The sequence below is a fragment of the Colossoma macropomum genome, unplaced genomic scaffold (assembly GCF_904425465.1).
Source record: "Colossoma macropomum unplaced genomic scaffold, Colossoma_macropomum, whole genome shotgun sequence".
NCBI lineage: Eukaryota > Metazoa > Chordata > Actinopteri > Characiformes > Serrasalmidae > Colossoma > Colossoma macropomum.
In genome coordinates, this window is record NW_023494792.1 from 54,088,995 (window position 1) to 54,106,584 (window position 17,590).

General features: G+C 38.1%; 1 protein-coding gene across 1 annotated transcript; it reads left to right on the top strand.

Annotated features, from left to right (window-relative positions):
• Window positions 1-957: 957 nt before the first annotated feature.
• Window positions 958-12,984, top strand: LOC118811212 (deleted in malignant brain tumors 1 protein-like; the record flags this gene model as incomplete). The annotated part of the gene is made up of 11 exons (XM_036575376.1): window positions 958-1,018; window positions 4,976-5,284; window positions 5,715-6,028; window positions 6,452-6,762; window positions 7,266-7,276; window positions 8,351-8,659; window positions 8,745-9,056; window positions 9,332-9,514; window positions 11,829-12,131; window positions 12,229-12,540; window positions 12,794-12,984. Coding segments are annotated over exons 1-11 (2,616 nt in total), but the record flags the coding sequence as incomplete, so codon positions are not given.
• Window positions 12,985-17,590: the final 4,606 nt, after the last annotated feature.

A 17,590-nucleotide genomic window follows, 5' to 3' on the forward strand; every position in this document is an offset into this window, starting at 1 on the left:
AAATGTTATTAAATGTTTGAGCCATTTTTTACCCTATTTCATGTCTGAGAGATACAGAAGCCACTTTAAAACACTAGCAGTGACCCCAGCTGGTCAGTACAGTGAGAACCTCCTTCAGCTCAGTCACTAAAATCACTGATTATTAATCCTCTGCTGCCATCTTGTGGAGAAGAAAATGTACTGCAGTGATCAAAACGAGCTGTACTTTAAATGTGTGCGATAGTGATCAGTTAATTGATTGTGATAAAAAGGTATATATTTTTATAAAAATATATTGTCTTTATTAATTATAATTATTATTACTAATTATTTACTAATTATCTGTTTTTTGATCTTGATGTTATTACACTGTTCTCTTTGTATTACAAAATAATTAAAAAGCAGCATTTTCCTCAATTCATATAAGTAAAATAACATCTGTAAATAAGTTTAGTTTAGTTTTAACTTTTAACTAACTGAGTGATTAAATTGCATTTCTGTGTATCTGTATTCTAACTCAGAGCTTTGTGTGTGTGTGTGATGGTTATCAGTGTGTGGATCAGCTCTCTGCAGGTGCAGCATTAATGCTGTATTACACTGGAGTGTTTCCTCTCTCTGAAGTCAGTCTCCTGTATGTTGGTGTGTTTCTCACCACACTGCTGTGAGCGTCTCTCCTCACACACACACCTCTAGAGACGGAGGTGGAGTTCTGTTCATCAGCGCTGACGCTCTTTTGATAAATATGGAGAAAGAAAAAATGCCTCCTCTGATTTGTCACTGAAAATGTTTGATGATTTCCACTCCTCTTTCTAATAAGGTCAGAGTGAGTGTGATTGGCGGCTTTAAGAATCTATCCCACTCTCTCTCTCTCTCTCTCTCTCTTTCTCTCTCTCTCAGTTTCTTCAGTCTCTCTGGGGGAGAGGAGGTGAAACTTGTTCTGCTGCTGAGTTGAAAGGACTGTGTGCAGGTCAGAGGAAGATGGACAGCTTTGTGGCCCTCATTCTTCTGTCCTCCACAATCATCACTCTCACCACAGCTGGTAAGTACACTCTCACTGTCACAGAATCACAGATGTATCATTTTAAACTTCTCTCTCTCTCTCTCTCTCTCTCTCTCTTTGTTTGTATTTGTTGGTTTAAGCCATGTTTTATTGTACTGATTGGTTTTCTGTGTTGTGTTCTGTGTTGTGGATCACTGACTGTGTACTTAATAGAGTAAGTACAGAAAAAAAATTTCATAATGAGAAATTTTAAACATGGATAGTTAGAGCTACACTGTGTTAGGCTGAATAGTTGGATCTGTGTAAATGCCTTGTTTGTGTAAATTTAAAATGATCTGTTTGCATGTGGATTATTTATATGTGCACTGTCCGTATTGAGGAGTGAACATTATATTTTGAAACTTTAACAATACTACACTGACATCCTACAACAAGCTCATTTATTTCAAATAAGAAAAAATCGAGTAATCCACAGTTTGAGCTCTTTAACATTAATAAACATGAACTATTAAACTCAGTATTCTAATCAATATTTTCAAAATTGTGTGTGACTCATTTGTTGGCACCTCTAGAGATTCTTATGAGGGAAATCTAACTGAAAGATATCTTCTTTATATTGTAAGCTCACCTAAGTTATTAGTAATACATAAATGCTCAGCCATGACTTCCTGCTTCAAACTGGGGTATGAATATGAGGAGACACACAGGCCAAATTCCCTCAGTCATCAGTCACCATAAGAAAGACCAGAGAAAACAGCAATGATGTCCAACTAAAGTTTGTTGAGCTGCACAAATCAGGAAATGGTTAGTAGAAAATAGGTAAATGGTTGAAAATGCTAATTTCCGCTGTCAAAACAATGACTAAGAAGTATAAACCAACTGCAGATGTCAATACTGACCGTTTAAACTGCTGTAACCACTGAGAGCAAAGAAATGGTCTACAAACTAAATGGTTTGCTTTCTGAAATTCTCACCTTTTTCCACTACTCACAAGTCTGCATGTCTGAACTCACGACTTATACATCTTGCTCCACTTAGATTTCCATACAACTTCAGGAGCAGCAACAAACAAGCCTCCACACTGTGTGCAATGCCAAGCATCAGCTGGACTGGTGTAAAGCACACTGCCATTAGACTAGCTGTGGAAATGTGTCCTCTGGAGTGATGAAGCAAACTTTTCTGGCAGTCTGATGGGTCAATCTGGGTTTTTGGTGAATGGACAATTCTAGCTGTAAATGCATATATATATATATATATATATATATATATATATATACATATATATATATATATATATATATATATATATATATATATACATATATTCAGTAACCATAAGTGCTACAATTATGTGAGTACAGAATATCCAAAATCCAGTAGAAAATACTACAAAAAACTGTAAGGTTTTGTAGGGGAGGAATAATGGTCTGGGGCTGTTTTCACAGTGTGGGTCGAGTAACTTAGTTCCAGTGAAGTGAAATCTTGAAGTGACAGCGCAGTGTGACATTCGAGAGAACGGTGTGCTTCAGTGTGTGCAGCAGTTTGGGGAAGGCCCTTTCCTATTCCAGCATGATGATGCTTTCATACACAAAGCAAAGTCCTTTTTGCTGAGTTGGTGTATAAAAACTACACTGGCCTGCACAAAGCCCTGACCTCAGCATTCATTGGAACACTGAATAAGGCAAGCCCTATTGGGCAACATCACTGGTCAGCTGCATTAATACTCTTCTGGCGGAATGGATTTTTGAGTGAAATATTCAACAAGCATATATGGTGTGATGCTTTGCTGTCCATGTATTTTGGCCATGTAGTGTATCTTTGTGCTTGCTCTCTCTCTCTCTCTCTCTCTCTCTCTCTCTCTCTCTCTCTCTCTCTCTCTCTCTCTCTCTGTTTACAGACAGTGTGAGGTTGGTGGATGGTGGCAGTCGCTGTGCTGGGAGAGTGGAGGTTCTTCATAGAGGACAGTGGGGAACAGTGTGTGATGACAGCTGGGATATCAGTGATGCTGCAGTGGTGTGTAAAGAGCTGCGCTGTGGAGAGGCTGTAGCTGCACTGAGTAGAGCTCACTTTGGACAAGGATCAGGACAAATCTGGATGGATGATGTGGGCTGTAGTGGATCAGAGTCTACACCGACGAACTGTAAATCAAGAGATTGGGGTAAACATAACTGTGGCCATCATGAAGATGCTGGAGTCATTTGTTCCGGTACTCATCACTGTAGTGCTTTTATAAATAATCTCTCAATACAGTATCCATAGAATTTGAGTAAGAATTAAGTAAGAGATTTGGCTTTACTTTTAGCTTTACTTTTATACACACACACACACACACACACACACACACACACACAAATATATATATATATATATATATTTGTGTGTGTGTGTGTGTGTGTGTGTGTGTATTGTCTTTTACACAGCAATGAGCAGAATAAATGTACGAGACAAAAGCTTATCTGAAAGACACAGAAAAAGAAAAAATAAAGAACAAAGAAAGAGGTGGAGAAAAAATAACATCCCGCACAGCAACAATGCCCATACAAGCCTGTACTGTTTTAGGATCTGCTTTATTTAGTCGAGACATTGTACATTGTAAATTTGCTCTTTTACAGAAAGTTAGTTTACAGTATGCAATGAAAGACTAGGAATGTATCGTAATTGTCTTTTTAGCAGCTGTAAAACCAGCACATTTTAATCTACACTGTCCAGGGTGTATCCTGCCTTCCGCGAGATGACAGCTTGGTTAGGCTCCAGCACCCCCGCGACCCAGAAGGATAAGTGGCTTTTTCTTATGCTGATATTTTAGGAGGAGTCAGGCTGGTTGGTGGTTCTCACTGCTCTGGGAGAGTGGAGGTGCTTCATGGAGAGACCTGGTCCACAATGTGTGATGCTGACTTTGACCAGCAGAATGCAGATGTTGTGTGTCGAGAACTGGGCTGTGGGCTTCCTGTGGAGGTGCTGGGAGCAGCTGCTTTTGGCAGAGGGGAGGGTCAGGTGTGGTCAGAGGAGCTTCAGTGTAGAGGCAACGAATCTCAGATTTACTTCTGTCCAACATCATCTTCACTCAAACACAACTGCTCCCATGACAGTGATGTGGGACTGGTGTGTGCTGGTAAGAGGAACATTTCACTAATTGGTATTAAATTCTCTTACTGATGAACTGGTTTTTATCTGGAGCAATAGCAGTGTTGCACATAATCAGCAAGCTTTAGTCAAGTTTCAGTAGCTGCTCAGTTTAGGCTACAGGCTCTGTAGTTGGCTATATTAGGAATTAGATGAGGAATTAATGGTTGTTCACAGTTGTATTGTGTTACCTCCTCATACTACAGAGTATCATTATATCACCAGTAATAGTGATGCACAGTATCATGTAACATAATTTAGAATTGAGCAGGTACACTTAGCTGTATTTTGTCTGTTTAATTTATGAGCATCTTTGTTCCTGTTTAGCTGGGGTTTGATAGAAACAGACGTTTAGAAATAATTTTTAATGTATGTTTTTTTTAGTAATCTGTGAGGACAGAGAATGAAGAAAGCAAAAGAGACAGGCATAGAAATTGAGCAGTTTGTGGAAGACTGGAAGGATGGAAAGATACATAACAATTCAGGACAGATAAAAAAGAAAAAAATATTTGGTTAAAAGATCTAAAGGAGAAATTGACAATTGGTGTAAAACACATATTTGGCAGTTAGTTTAGTCATTGTGTGATGTTGGTCACTTTTCTGCAAAATGGACCTCTGTAAAATTTACGGCGCTGTAAGTGGTTTACATTTACTCTCTCAGTCCAAACTGATCTGAGCAGCATCAGTGACTTTATAATACTCCTGGTAGTGCAGCAGTGAGCTTATCAGGACATCACTCTCCACATTGAATCTTCTGACTGGAGATGTGGGGAAAAAGCCTTTTGAATCTACTGAGGTCTGAACCTCAGTGTCTTCATAGGTAGTTATGGCCACATGCAGAAATATCTGTCTCTTCTGCCTTCTGTTGTACAGACAGTGTGAGGTTGGAGGATGGTGGCAGTCGCTGTGCTGGGAGAGTGGAGGTTCTTCATGATTATCAGTGGGGAACAGTGTGTGATGATAACTGGGACATGAGAGATGCTGCAGTGGTGTGTAGAGAGCTGGGCTGTGGAGAGGCTGTAGATGCACTGAGTGATGCTCACTTTGGACCAGGATCAGGTCCAATCTGGATGAATAATGTGGACTGTAGTGGATCAGAGTCTACACTGAAGAACTGTAGATCAGCAGGTTGGGGAAAACATAACTGTGGTCATTCTAAAGATGCTGGAGTCATCTGTTCAGGTAGACTTTTTTAATATTCAATAATCTGTTTAAAGAGATGAATTTTGCCATTCATATTTCATTTAACAAACATCAATTTTTGAAGTTATAATCATAAGAATGTCAGAAATCGTTGAATTTTCCGACTGGCATTTTTAAATCTTCAAATACAATTTGCCTCACGTGTTTTTTCTTTAGAAACATGTAAGTTATGGGAAAAATAATGCATCACTTCCACTGCTCCCACTTAGTTTTCCTGTGAAATGAATGCCTTTTCTAAAATTTGTAATATAAGTTGATTTCTGTGAGCTGCTGAAACCTCTAAGAGCTGACTGGGGAGTGTGCCTTAATCAAAGCTAAAGGCGGTCTAATGAAATATTAGAGTGTCTGACCTTTTTTTTGGCCAGGCAGTATATTATACAAATTTGTCATCTTTCCCAACCCCGTTTAGGAGTCCGGCTGGTAAATGGTTCTCACTGCTCTGGGAGAGTGGAGGTGCTTCATGGAGAGACCTGGTCCACAGTATGTGATGCTCACTTTGACCAGCAGGATGCAGAGGTTGTGTGTCGAGAGCTGCGCTGTGGGCTTCCTGTGGAGGTGCTGGGAGCAGCTGCTTTTGGCAGCGGGAAGGGTCAGATGTGGTCAGAGGAGCTTCAGTGTAGAGGCAACGAATCTCAGATTTACTTCTGTCCAACATCATCTTCACTCAAACACAACTGCACTCATGACAGTGATGTGACACTGGTGTGCGCTGGTAAGAACTATATTTGTAGCCTGAGAAGATGTTTGCATCTGTGGCTGATTTGCTGTAATAATACACTGTCTGTATACATTTGACTTATGATTTACTTTTATTAAAGCTTTTAAAAGATTTACTCTGTATTTGAAGTTAAAAATGTGTTTTTGTGTTGTTCATCATAATTATTTAAACCTGCACAGCCGAACTAGTCAGACTGTTATGCAAATAAAAAACAGTTATTCACTGCAGTTCCCTATGATTTGTAAAGAAAAATCTATGCAATTAATATTTGTTAATAAGTGTGATTGTGTTTCCTACTAACCAAATATTTCACATTTTGCTGAGCAGCACAGTAACTGTTCACTCCCTTTTAACCATGATTTGGAGCTGAGTGTACTCCTGAAATCTCTCTCTCTCCCCACCCCTCTCACTCTCTCTGTTATACAGACAGTGTGAGGTTGGTGGATGGTGGCAGTCGCTGTGCAGGGAGAGTGGAGGTTCTTCATAGAGGACAGTGGGGAACAGTGTGTGATGATAACTGGGATATGAGAGATGCTGCAGTGGTGTGTAGAGAGCTGGGCTGTGGAGAGGCTGTAGATGTACTGATTGATGCTCACTTTGGACCAGGATTAGGACCAATCTGGATGAATGAAGTGGACTGTAGTGGATCAGAGTCTACATTGAAGAACTGTAGATCAGCAGGATGGGATAAACATAACTGTAATCATTCTAAAGATGCTGGAGTCGTCTGTTCAGGTAGGCTTTTCTGAAATTCCATAACCAATTTAGTGACATTAACTTTGCCATTCAAAAAGTAAAACCAAACTTCTTGTCTTTCACCCAAATTTACTGTTTTAACAATGGGTCGTGTAGATTTAATAAGTCTTTAATTTGGGGGGTAGTGGGAGGAGATGGTTGTGTTGCCAGAAAAGAATTCTCCTTCACAGCAACAGTTCATGTTTTTATTTTATTCAGCCAATCTGTAGAGATTATAGTAGGTATTTTATTTTTATTATCAGAACTGGGATCTGCTGTGTTTTCCTGAAGATTTCTGAATCAGTCATGTACCCTGATTTTCCACATCACCAGATTCTACAGAATCAGACTGATCAGATCTGATCAGACAGTAAACTCTCTGTTGTCGTTTGTTGCTCCTTAAATTCTACAGTTTAGATGCTACTATAAATAAAAATTTAAAAAACCTCAACCTGACAGGTTTAAACTAACAGTCTGAAACATTAACAGAAAGTGAAATCACCTGAGCAGCAAAGTTAGTTTAATTTCATTTGTGTGGTTCATTCATTCATTCATTCATTCATTCAATCATTCATTCATTTATTTGAAGTAGTTTTCGAATGTTGGGTACAAAATGTTAATATATGTAAATGATCAATTGTAAGCAAAATCAGGTCTCACTTAGTTTTCCTGTGAAATAAATGCCTCTTTAAACTTGTAGTATAGGTTGATTTCTTAGAGCTGCTGAAACAGCTGAGAGCTGATTATCATCATCAAAGTCCAGCACAACTCTCCAATATGAAGCATTAACAGCCAGTGCAGCCTTTTAGTACATAAAACACACGATGGTCAGTCAGAGCTTTTAGAATTGATTCTATTTATACTTATTGTTAATGAGAGGTCTTAAAACACAATTAAGACCAGATTGATGTTTTGATTTTGGCATTAAAAATACAACAGATTTAAAACAAAAAAGAAAAAAAGTAAAAGTCCCAGGAGGGCAGTAGAGTTTTGAACTATACTGCATTTGATCCAGTGTACATGATCATTCTACATTGATCACTTTTCCTCTGTATTTTAGTCTAAAAGCTTTTAGTTTTAGTGCATAATTTTTTTTTTTAAATAATTGTTGTTTTTTGTAATTACGTAATGTTTTTCCAGGGGAGCAAATCTTTGTTCATGAACTTCAAGGTTTCAGTGTACATGACTAAACTCAAACACATTATACTGTGTTTGTACATACAAATTATAAACATTTTTAATCTTTGTATGAATTATTTCCATATGTTACTAAAATTGGCTGTTTCATTAAATATGAGCTCAGTAACCATTTCTGTGAGGCACACTATTTAAGTCACCAAGAATCTCTTATTCTGTTTCATAAATCAATGCAGTTTTTGTGTTTGGTGTGGGTTAATTTAAATTCTTGTTAAATAGTCTTTTTTTCTCTTTATTTAATTTTGCATCTTAAATAAAAGACAGGTCATCCAAAACAGAAAGTAATGAGATTACATTAATATAGTAATCTTCTGTATTAGGTTACATTTCTTAACAGGTAATCAGATCTGTAATGAAATACATTTTGAAGTAACCCTCCCAACTCTGATTAGGAGTGAGGCTGGTTGGTGGTTCTCACTGCTCTGGGAGAGTGGAGGTGCTTCATGGAGAGACCTGGTCCACAGTGTGTGATGCTGACTTTGACCAGCAGGATGCAGAGGTTGTGTGTCGAGAGCTGGGCTGTGGGCTTCCTGTGGAGGTGCTGGGAGCAGCTGCTTTTGGCAGAGGGGAGGGTCAGGTGTGGTCAGAGGAGCTTCAGTGTAGAGGCAACGAATCTCAGATTCACTTCTGTTCAACATCATCTTCTCTCAAACACAGCTGTACTCATGACAGTGATGTGGGTTTGGTGTGTGCTGGTAAGATGCACATCTACTTAAATTAGTCTTACATGCCTTTACTTAATGTACTACATATTTCATTGAACACATTTCTCATCCCAACCCTTATGTACAGTCAGCGTGAGGTTGGTGGATGGTGGCAGTCGCTGTGATGGGAGTCTGGAGGTTCTTCATAGAGGACAGTGGGGAACAGTGTGTGATGACACCTGGGATATGAGAGATGCTGCAGTGGTGTGTAGAGAGCTGGGATGTGGGGAGGCTCTACATGCACTGAGCAATGCTTATTTTGGACCAGGATCAGGACCAATCTGGATGGATGATGTGGACTGTAATGGATCAGAGTCTGCACTGAAGAACTGTATGTCTCCAGGATGGGGTAAACATGATTGTGATCATAATAAAGATGCTGGAGTCATTTGTTCAGGTACTCTTCACTACATAACCTCTTATATGTTTGGTGTCAAAGGAAAGACAGTTTCAGACATGAAGCACATTTTAATAAAACAGACATTTATTTAAAATATTTTTTAACATGAAAAATTATATCTGATTAACAGATGATGTATTTGTACAGTGCATTTACAAATTAATGAATTTGATGTCTGTGTGATCCCAAATTGGAAAAGCACATGAAAACTGTACTCCTAATCCTAAAGCGTTGTTTCATATAACCTCTATTTTCTCCTGTTAATATTATAGGAAGAATCAAGCTGGTTGGTGGTTCTCACTGCTCTGGGAGAGTGGAGGTGCTTCATGGAAAGACCTGGTCCACAGTGTGTGATACTGACTTTGACCAGCAGGATGCAGAGGTTGTGTGTCGAGAGCTGGGCTGTGGGCTTCCTGTGGAGGTGCTGGGAGCAGCTGCTTTTGGCAGAGGGGAGGGTCAGATGTGGTCAGAGGTGCTTCAGTGTAGAGGCAATGAATCTCAGATTTACTTCTGTCCAACATTATCTTCACTCAAACACAACTGCTCCCATGACAGTGATGTGACACTGGTGTGTGCTGGTAAGAACTATATTTGTAGCCTGAGAAGATGTTTGCATCTGTGACTGATCTGCTGTAATAAAACACTGTCTGTATACCTTTGACTTATTTTATGATTTACTTTAATTAAAGCTTTTAAAATATTTACTCTGTATTTGAGTTTAAGAAGTGTCTTTGTGCTGTGCATCATAATTATTTTCAACCTGCACAGCCAAACTAGTCAGACTGTTATGCAAATAATACACTGACATTCACTGCAGTTCCCTATGATTTGTAAAGAAAATCTATGCAATTAATATTTGAAACACAAATGCGCAATTGAAACACAACCACACTTTGTAATTAAGTGTGGTTGTGTTTCCTACTTCTCAAACATTTCTCTGAGCAGCACAGTAACTGTTCATTCCCTTTTAACCATGATGTGGAGCTCAGTGTACTCCTGAAATCTCTCTCTCTCTGTTATACAGACAATGTGAGGTTGGTGGATGGTGGCAGTCGCTGTGCTGGGAGAGTGGAGGTTCTTCATAGAGGACAGTGGGGAACAGTGTGTGATGATAACTGGGATATGAGAGATGCTGCAGTGGTGTGTAGAGAGCTGCGCTGTGGAGAAGCTGTAGATGCACTGAGTGATGCTCACTTTGGTCCAGGATCAGGACCAATCTGGATGAGTAATGTGGACTGTAGTGGATCAGAATCTACACTGAAGAACTGTAGATCAGCAGGATGGGGAAAACAGAACTGTGGTCATTCTAAAGATGCTGGAGTCATCTGTTCAGGTGGGCTTTTCTGAATTTCAGTAACGAATTTAATGACATTAACTTTACCATTCAGATTTAATTGAACAGCTATTAATTAAGATGCTATTAAACAAAATCATTAGTGTTTCAGAAATTGTTGTTGAATTTTCACTAGAATTGCTTAAACCTTCAAAAACAATTTATCCTGCATATTTTTGTCCTTGGAACCATGTATTTTCTGGGAAAAATAATGCATAACCTTTGAACATTTTGCATTTTTTATTAATAGTGTTACATCACTTGTACAAAAACTACATCATCTCCATATTGAAAATGTATTAGGAGTCCGACTGTTTGGTGCAGGGCTGGATAGGAATAGAAGTTACGGTGTTACCTGATCGGGATTAAATAAATGGTAAATATATTCTGTTACAATAGCAAACAAAGCAGTGATCAGATTACAGGTACATTATTGAAACAGAGTGATTACCAGCAGGATTACATTTAAAAGCAAACTCGTTGTCTTTCACGGAATTTTGCTATTTTAATGATGACCCTGTCACATGAGTCGCGTAGATTTAAAGAGTTTTCATTGGGGGGTTGGGGCTTGTTAGTCGGGGGAGATGGTTGTGCTGCCAGAGGAGAATTCTGAAGAATCTCCTTCACAGCAGCAGTTCATGTTTTTATTTTATTCAGCCAATCTGTAGAGATTATAGTAGGTATTTTATTTTTATTATCAGACCTGAGATCTGCTCAGTTCTGTTTTTACTGAAGATTTCTGAATCAGTCATATACCCTGATTTTCCACATTGCCAGATTCTACAGTATTAGTCTGATCTGATCTGATCAGTCAGTAAACTCTCTGTTGTCATTTGTTTCTCCTTAAGTTCTACAGTTTGAATGCTACTATAAATAACATTTTTAAAAACCTCAACCTGACAGGTTTGAACTAACAGTCTGAAACATTAACAGAAAGTGAAATCACCTGAGCAGCAAAGATAGTTTCATGTCATGTGTTTGGTTGATTGATTGATTGATTAATCCATTCATTTATTTATTTATTTTCAGTAGTTTTTGAATGTTGGGTGCAAAATGTTAATATATGTAAATGATAATTAATTGTAAGCAAAATCAGGTCTTACTTAGTTTTCCCATGAAATGAATGCCTTTTTAAACTTGTAGTATAGGTTGATTAGGTATAAGTAGGTATAAGTCATCTATAATCTCTTATTCAGTTTTATTAATCAATGCAGTTTTTGTGTTTGTTTTGTGTTAATTGAAATTGTTTTTAGAGTCTTTTTCCTCTTTTCTTTATTTAATTATACATCTTAAATAAAAGGCAGGTAATCCGAAAGTAACAGAAAGTAATGAGATTACATTAATATAGTAATCTTCTGTATTAGGTTACATTCCTTAACAAGTAATCAGATCTGTACTGAAATACATTTTGAAGTAACCCTCCAAACTCTGATTAGGAGTCAGGCTCGTTGGTGGTTCTCACTGCTCTGGGAGAGTGGAGGTGCTTCATGGAGAGACCTGGTCCACAGTGTGTAATGCTGGCTTTGACCAGCAGGATGCAGGGGTTGTGTGTCGCGAGCTGGGCTGTGGGCTTCCTGTGGAGGTGTTGGGAGCAGCTGCTTTTGGCAGAGGGGAGGGTCAGGTGTGGTCAGAGGAGCTTCAGTGTAGAGGCAACGAATCTCAGATTCACTTCTGTCCAACATCATCTTCAATTAAACACAACTGCACCCATGACAGTGATGTGGGTCTGGTGTGTGCTGGTAAGAGGGACATCTACCTAAATTAGTCTTACATGCCAGTACTTAATGTACTACATGTTTCACTGAACACATTTCTCATCCCAACCCTTATGTACAGTCAGCGTGAGGTTGGTGGATGGTGGCAGTCGCTGTGCTGGGAGAGTGGAGGTTCTTCATAGAGGACAGTGGGGAACAGTGTGTGATGAGGGCTGGGATATGAGAGATGCTGCAGTGGTGTGTAAAGAGCTGGGATGTGGAGAGGCTCTACATGGACTGAGCAATGCTTATTTTGGACCAGGATCAGGACCAATCTGGATGAATAATGTTAATTGTAATGGATCAGAGTCTGCACTGAAGAACTGTATTTCTTCAGGATGGGGTAAACATTACTGTGATCATAATAAAGATGCTGGAGTAATTTGTTCAGGTACTCTTCACTACATAACCTCTTACATGTTTTATGTCAAAGAAAAACAGTTTCAGACATCAAGCACATTTTAATAAAACAGACATTTATTTAAAATATTTTTTAACATGAAAAATTATATCTGATTAACAGATGATGTATTTGTACAGTGCATTTACAAATTAATGAATTTGATGTCTGTGTGATCCCAAATTGGAAAAGCACATGAAAACTGTACTCCTAATCCTAAAGCGTTGTTTCATATAACCTCTATTTTCTCCTGTTAATATTATAGGAAGAATCAAGCTGGTTGGTGGTTCTCACTGCTCTGGGAGAGTGGAGGTGCTTCATGGAAAGACCTGGTCCACAGTGTGTGATACTGACTTTGACCAGCAGGATGCAGAGTTTGTGTGTCGAGAGCTGGGCTGTGGGCTTCCTGTGGAGGTGCTGGGAGCAGCTGCTTTTGGCAGAGGGGAGGGTCAGGTGTGGTCAGAGGTGCTTCAGTGTAGAGGGAATGAATCTCAAATTTACTTCTGTCCAACATCATCTTCACTCAAACACAACTGCTCCCATGACAGTGATGTGAGACTGGTGTGTGCTGGTAAGAACTATATTTGTAGCCTGAGAAGATGTTTGCATCTGTGGCTGATTTGCTGTAATAAAACACTGTCTGTATACATTTGACTTATTTTATGATTTACTTTAATTAAAGCTTTTAAAATATTTACTCTGTATTTGAAGTTTAAAAAGTGTTTTTTTGTGTTGTGCATCATAATTATTTTCAACCTGCACAGCCGAACTAATCAGACTGTTATGCAAATAATACACCAACATTTAGTGCAGTTTCCTATGATTTGTAAAGAAAATCTATGCAATTAATATTTGTAAATAGGTGTGATTGTGTTTCCTACTTCGCAAACATTTCACATTTCTCTGAGCACCACAGTAACTGTTCACTCCCTTTTAACCATGATTTGGAGCTGAGTGTACTCCTGAAATCTCTCTCTCTCCCCACCCCTCTCACCCTCTCTGTTATACAGACAGTGTGAGGTTGGTGGATGGTGGCAGTCGCTGTGCAGGGAGAGTGGAGGTTCTTCATAGAGGACAGTGGGGAACAGTGTGTGATGATGAGTGGGATATGAGAGATGCTGCAGTGGTGTGTAGAGAGCTGCGCTGTGGAGAAGCTGTAGATGCACTGAGTGATGCTCACTTTGGACCAGGATCAGGACCAATCTGGATGAGTAATGTGGACTGTAGTGGATCAGAATCTACACTAAAGAACTGTAGATCAGCAGGATGGGATAAACATAACTGTAATCATTCTAAAGATGCTGGAGTCATCTGTTCAGGTGGGCTTTTCTGAAATTTCATAACCAATTTAATGACATTAACTTCACCATTCAAATTTAATTCAGCAGCCATTAATTAAAATACTTTTTAATCAAAATCATTAGCGTTTCAGAAATTGTTGTTGAATTTTCACTAGAATTGCTTAAAACCTTCAAAAACAATTTATCCTGCATATTTCTGGGAGAATTATACAAAGCTTTTTAACATTTTCCAATTTTTGTATTAATAGTGTTATATCACTTATAAAAAAACTACATCATCTCTATATTGAAAATGTATTAGGAGTCAGACTGTTTGGTGCAGGGCTGGATAGTAATGGAATAGAAGTTACATTGTTACCTGATCACGATGAAATAAATGGTAACTATAATTTGTTACAGTTACAGTAAACAAAGCAGTGATCAGATTACAGGTACATTATTGAAACAGAGTTATTACCAGCAGAATTACATTCAAAACCAAACTCGTTGTCTTTCACTGAATTTCACAGTTTTAACAATAACTATGTCACATGAGTCATATAGATTTAAAGAGTTTTAATCTGGGGGGTAACGGGGGGAGATGGTCATGTTGCCAGAAGAGAATTCATAAGAATCTCCTTCTCAACAGCAGTTCATGTTATTCAGCCAATCTGTAGAGATTTTAGTAAGTATTTTATTTTTATTATCAGAACTGAGATCTGCTGTGTTTTATTGAAGATTTCTGAATCAGTCATGTACCCTGATTTTCCATATCACTAGATTCTGCAGTATCAGACTGATGTGATCTGATCTGATCAGACAGTAAACTCTCTGTTGTCGTTTGTTTCTCAATTCTACAGTTTGAATGTTACTATAAATAACATTTTTAAAAACCTCAACCTGACAGGTTTAAACTAACAGTCTGAAACATTAACAGAAAGTGAAATCACCTGAGCAGCAAAGTTAGTTTAATTTCATTTGTGTGGTTCATTCATTCATTCATTCATTCATTCTTTCATTCATTCATTCATTCATTTAAAATATTTTTTGAACGTTGGGTGCAAAATGTTAATATACATAACTGATCATTAATTGTAAGCAAAATCAGGTCTCACTTAGTTTTCCTGTGAAATAAATGTCTTTTTTAAAAATTGTAGTATAGGTTGATTTCCTAGAGCTGCTGAAACAGCTGAGAGCTGATTATCATCATCCAAGTCCAGCACGAAGCTCCAATATGAAGCGTTGAGAGCCAGTGCAGCCTTTTAGTAGATTAAACACACACGATGGTCAGTCAGAGCTTTTAGAATTGACTCTATTTATACTTATTGTTAATGATTGTTAAAACACGATTAAGACCAGATTGATGTTTTGATTTTGGCATTAAAAATACAACAGATTTAAAACAAAAAAGAAAAAAAGTAAAAGTCCCAGGAGGGCAGTAGAGTTTTTAACCATACTGCATTTGATCCAGTGTACATGATCATTCTACATTGATCACTTTTCCTCTGTATTTTAGTCTAAGAGCACTTAGTCTCAGTGCATAATTTTTTTTGTTTGTTTGTTTTTTTTTTTTAGTATAATTTTTGTTTTGTGTAATTTTGTAATATTTTTCCAGGGGAGCAAAGCTTTATTCATGAACCTCAAAGTTTTAGTGTATGAGTCTAAACTCAAACACATTATACTGTTATACAAATTTGTCTTCTTTGTATGAGTTATTCCCATAAGTTATTCTACTTAGATTTGGCTATTTCATTAAATATGAACTTAGTGACCATTTCTGTGAGGCACATTATTTAAGTCACCCATAATCTCTTATTCAGTTTTATTCATCTATGCAATTTGTGTGTTTTGTGTGTGTTAATTTAAATTCTTGTTAAATAATCTTTTTTTTCTCCTTATTTAATTTTACATCTTAAATAAAAGACAGGTCATCCAAAAGTAACAGAAAGTAATGAGATTACATTAATATAGTAATCTTCTGTATTAGGTTACATTTCTTAACAAGTAATCAGATCTGTAATGAAATACATTTTGAAGCAACCCTCCCAACTCTGATTAGGAGTCAGGCTCGTTGGTGGTTCTCGCTGCTCTGGGAGAGTGGAGGTGCTTCATGGAGAGACCTGGTCCACAGTGTGTGATGCTGACTTTGACCAGCAGGATGCAGAGGTTGTGTGTCGAGAGCTGGGCTGTGGGCTTCCTGTGGAGGTGCTGGGAGCAGCTGCTTTTGGCAGAGGGGAGGGTCAGGTGTGGTCAGAGGAGCTTCAGTGTAGAGGCAACGAATCTCAGATTCTCTTCTGTCCAACGTCATCTTCACTCAAACACAACTGCTCCCATGACAGTGATGTGGGTCTGGTGTGTGCTGGTAAGAGGGACATCAACATCAATTAATCTTACATAATCTTATTTAATTTATTAAATGCCATGTTTAAAACACCCCTCAATCCTGTGATACAATTAAACCAATAATGAATTCACTTTTTTTGAGCCAGTCACACTTTATTACTGATTAAATACTGATCCTTCACGATGAATTCATAATGTTTGTGCCCCCTAAAGTAAAGTGATGAACCAGTCACAATTTATTACTGATTAAAAGCTAACAGAATAGCAGAGGTTAATCATGACATACCAAACTGACAGTCATTATTTTGCCCCCTCAAGAACAGTGATGAAAGGTAAGTACAATATGGCTCATATGAAAACATGACATTGACGAAATTCACAGGAATAAAAAAACATATTTTATTATCATCTTATGACTTCTACACAATACACAGAACTAGAGCGCGTGAATCTGTCACTGTAACATGGAAAATGAAGAGGAACCAATACATACTGGTTCTGTAGTTCCACAAACATCTGTAAAACGGACAGAACTGCTAGCTAATTAGAGTCACAAAGATGTTCACACTGCAGCGGTGTTTCCACATAACTCACACAAGCTGAAGATCGAGTCTGTGACTCAGCTTTACTGAAAAACTCAGAACGGGGTACAAAAGAAAGGGGAGAATATGGCGCTAGGTTAGCGCTCGGCTAAGTGCAGTTAGTGCCTCTCACTGTCTCGCTTTCAGTCTGTTTACTACTGGGCCCTGTGAAGCACTGCCACCGCACACACAGCCCTTCACAATAAGAGTCCCTGTCAACGGAAGAATAACAAAGCAGCATAAAATCAACATGTGATTTTAACCAGACAGAACAGACGCGCCTGACGCCACATATTACTAGTACAATCACACGACGCTCGTGAGAAACACAAACACCTTACTATTAAAACCAAAAAGGTTTACTGCAAATAAGTAAGCACCAAACCAAATATTTAAGCTACTTTACAACAAATTTAGAAATAATAGCATCTGCAAATCCGCTCTGTTTCACCACAAATAACAGCTGCCTGTTTTACACCGTAGTCTAAAAAGAGGTGAGAAAATACATACTAGCACTCACAACACTCAGACAACAATACCAGGTGTAAATATTATATCTGCGATGTAAATTGTGTATATAATACAGTATGCATATGCATAACTCACCTTTAAAAGTAAGAAACATGTGAAATCTTGCAAAAATGCTAAAAGAAAAAATATAGGATTTTTTAAATTATTTCAATTGTTTTCTTTTGCTTTTCTTAAACGGTTTACGAGAGATATTGACTCAAGACTCTATGGCCTCTTGACATATAGCATTTATCGCAATTACTGCCATTTACTGGCGAAGAAAAATAGCAGTAATTTCCAGCTGTGAAGTGTTACATTTCAAAATGCTGT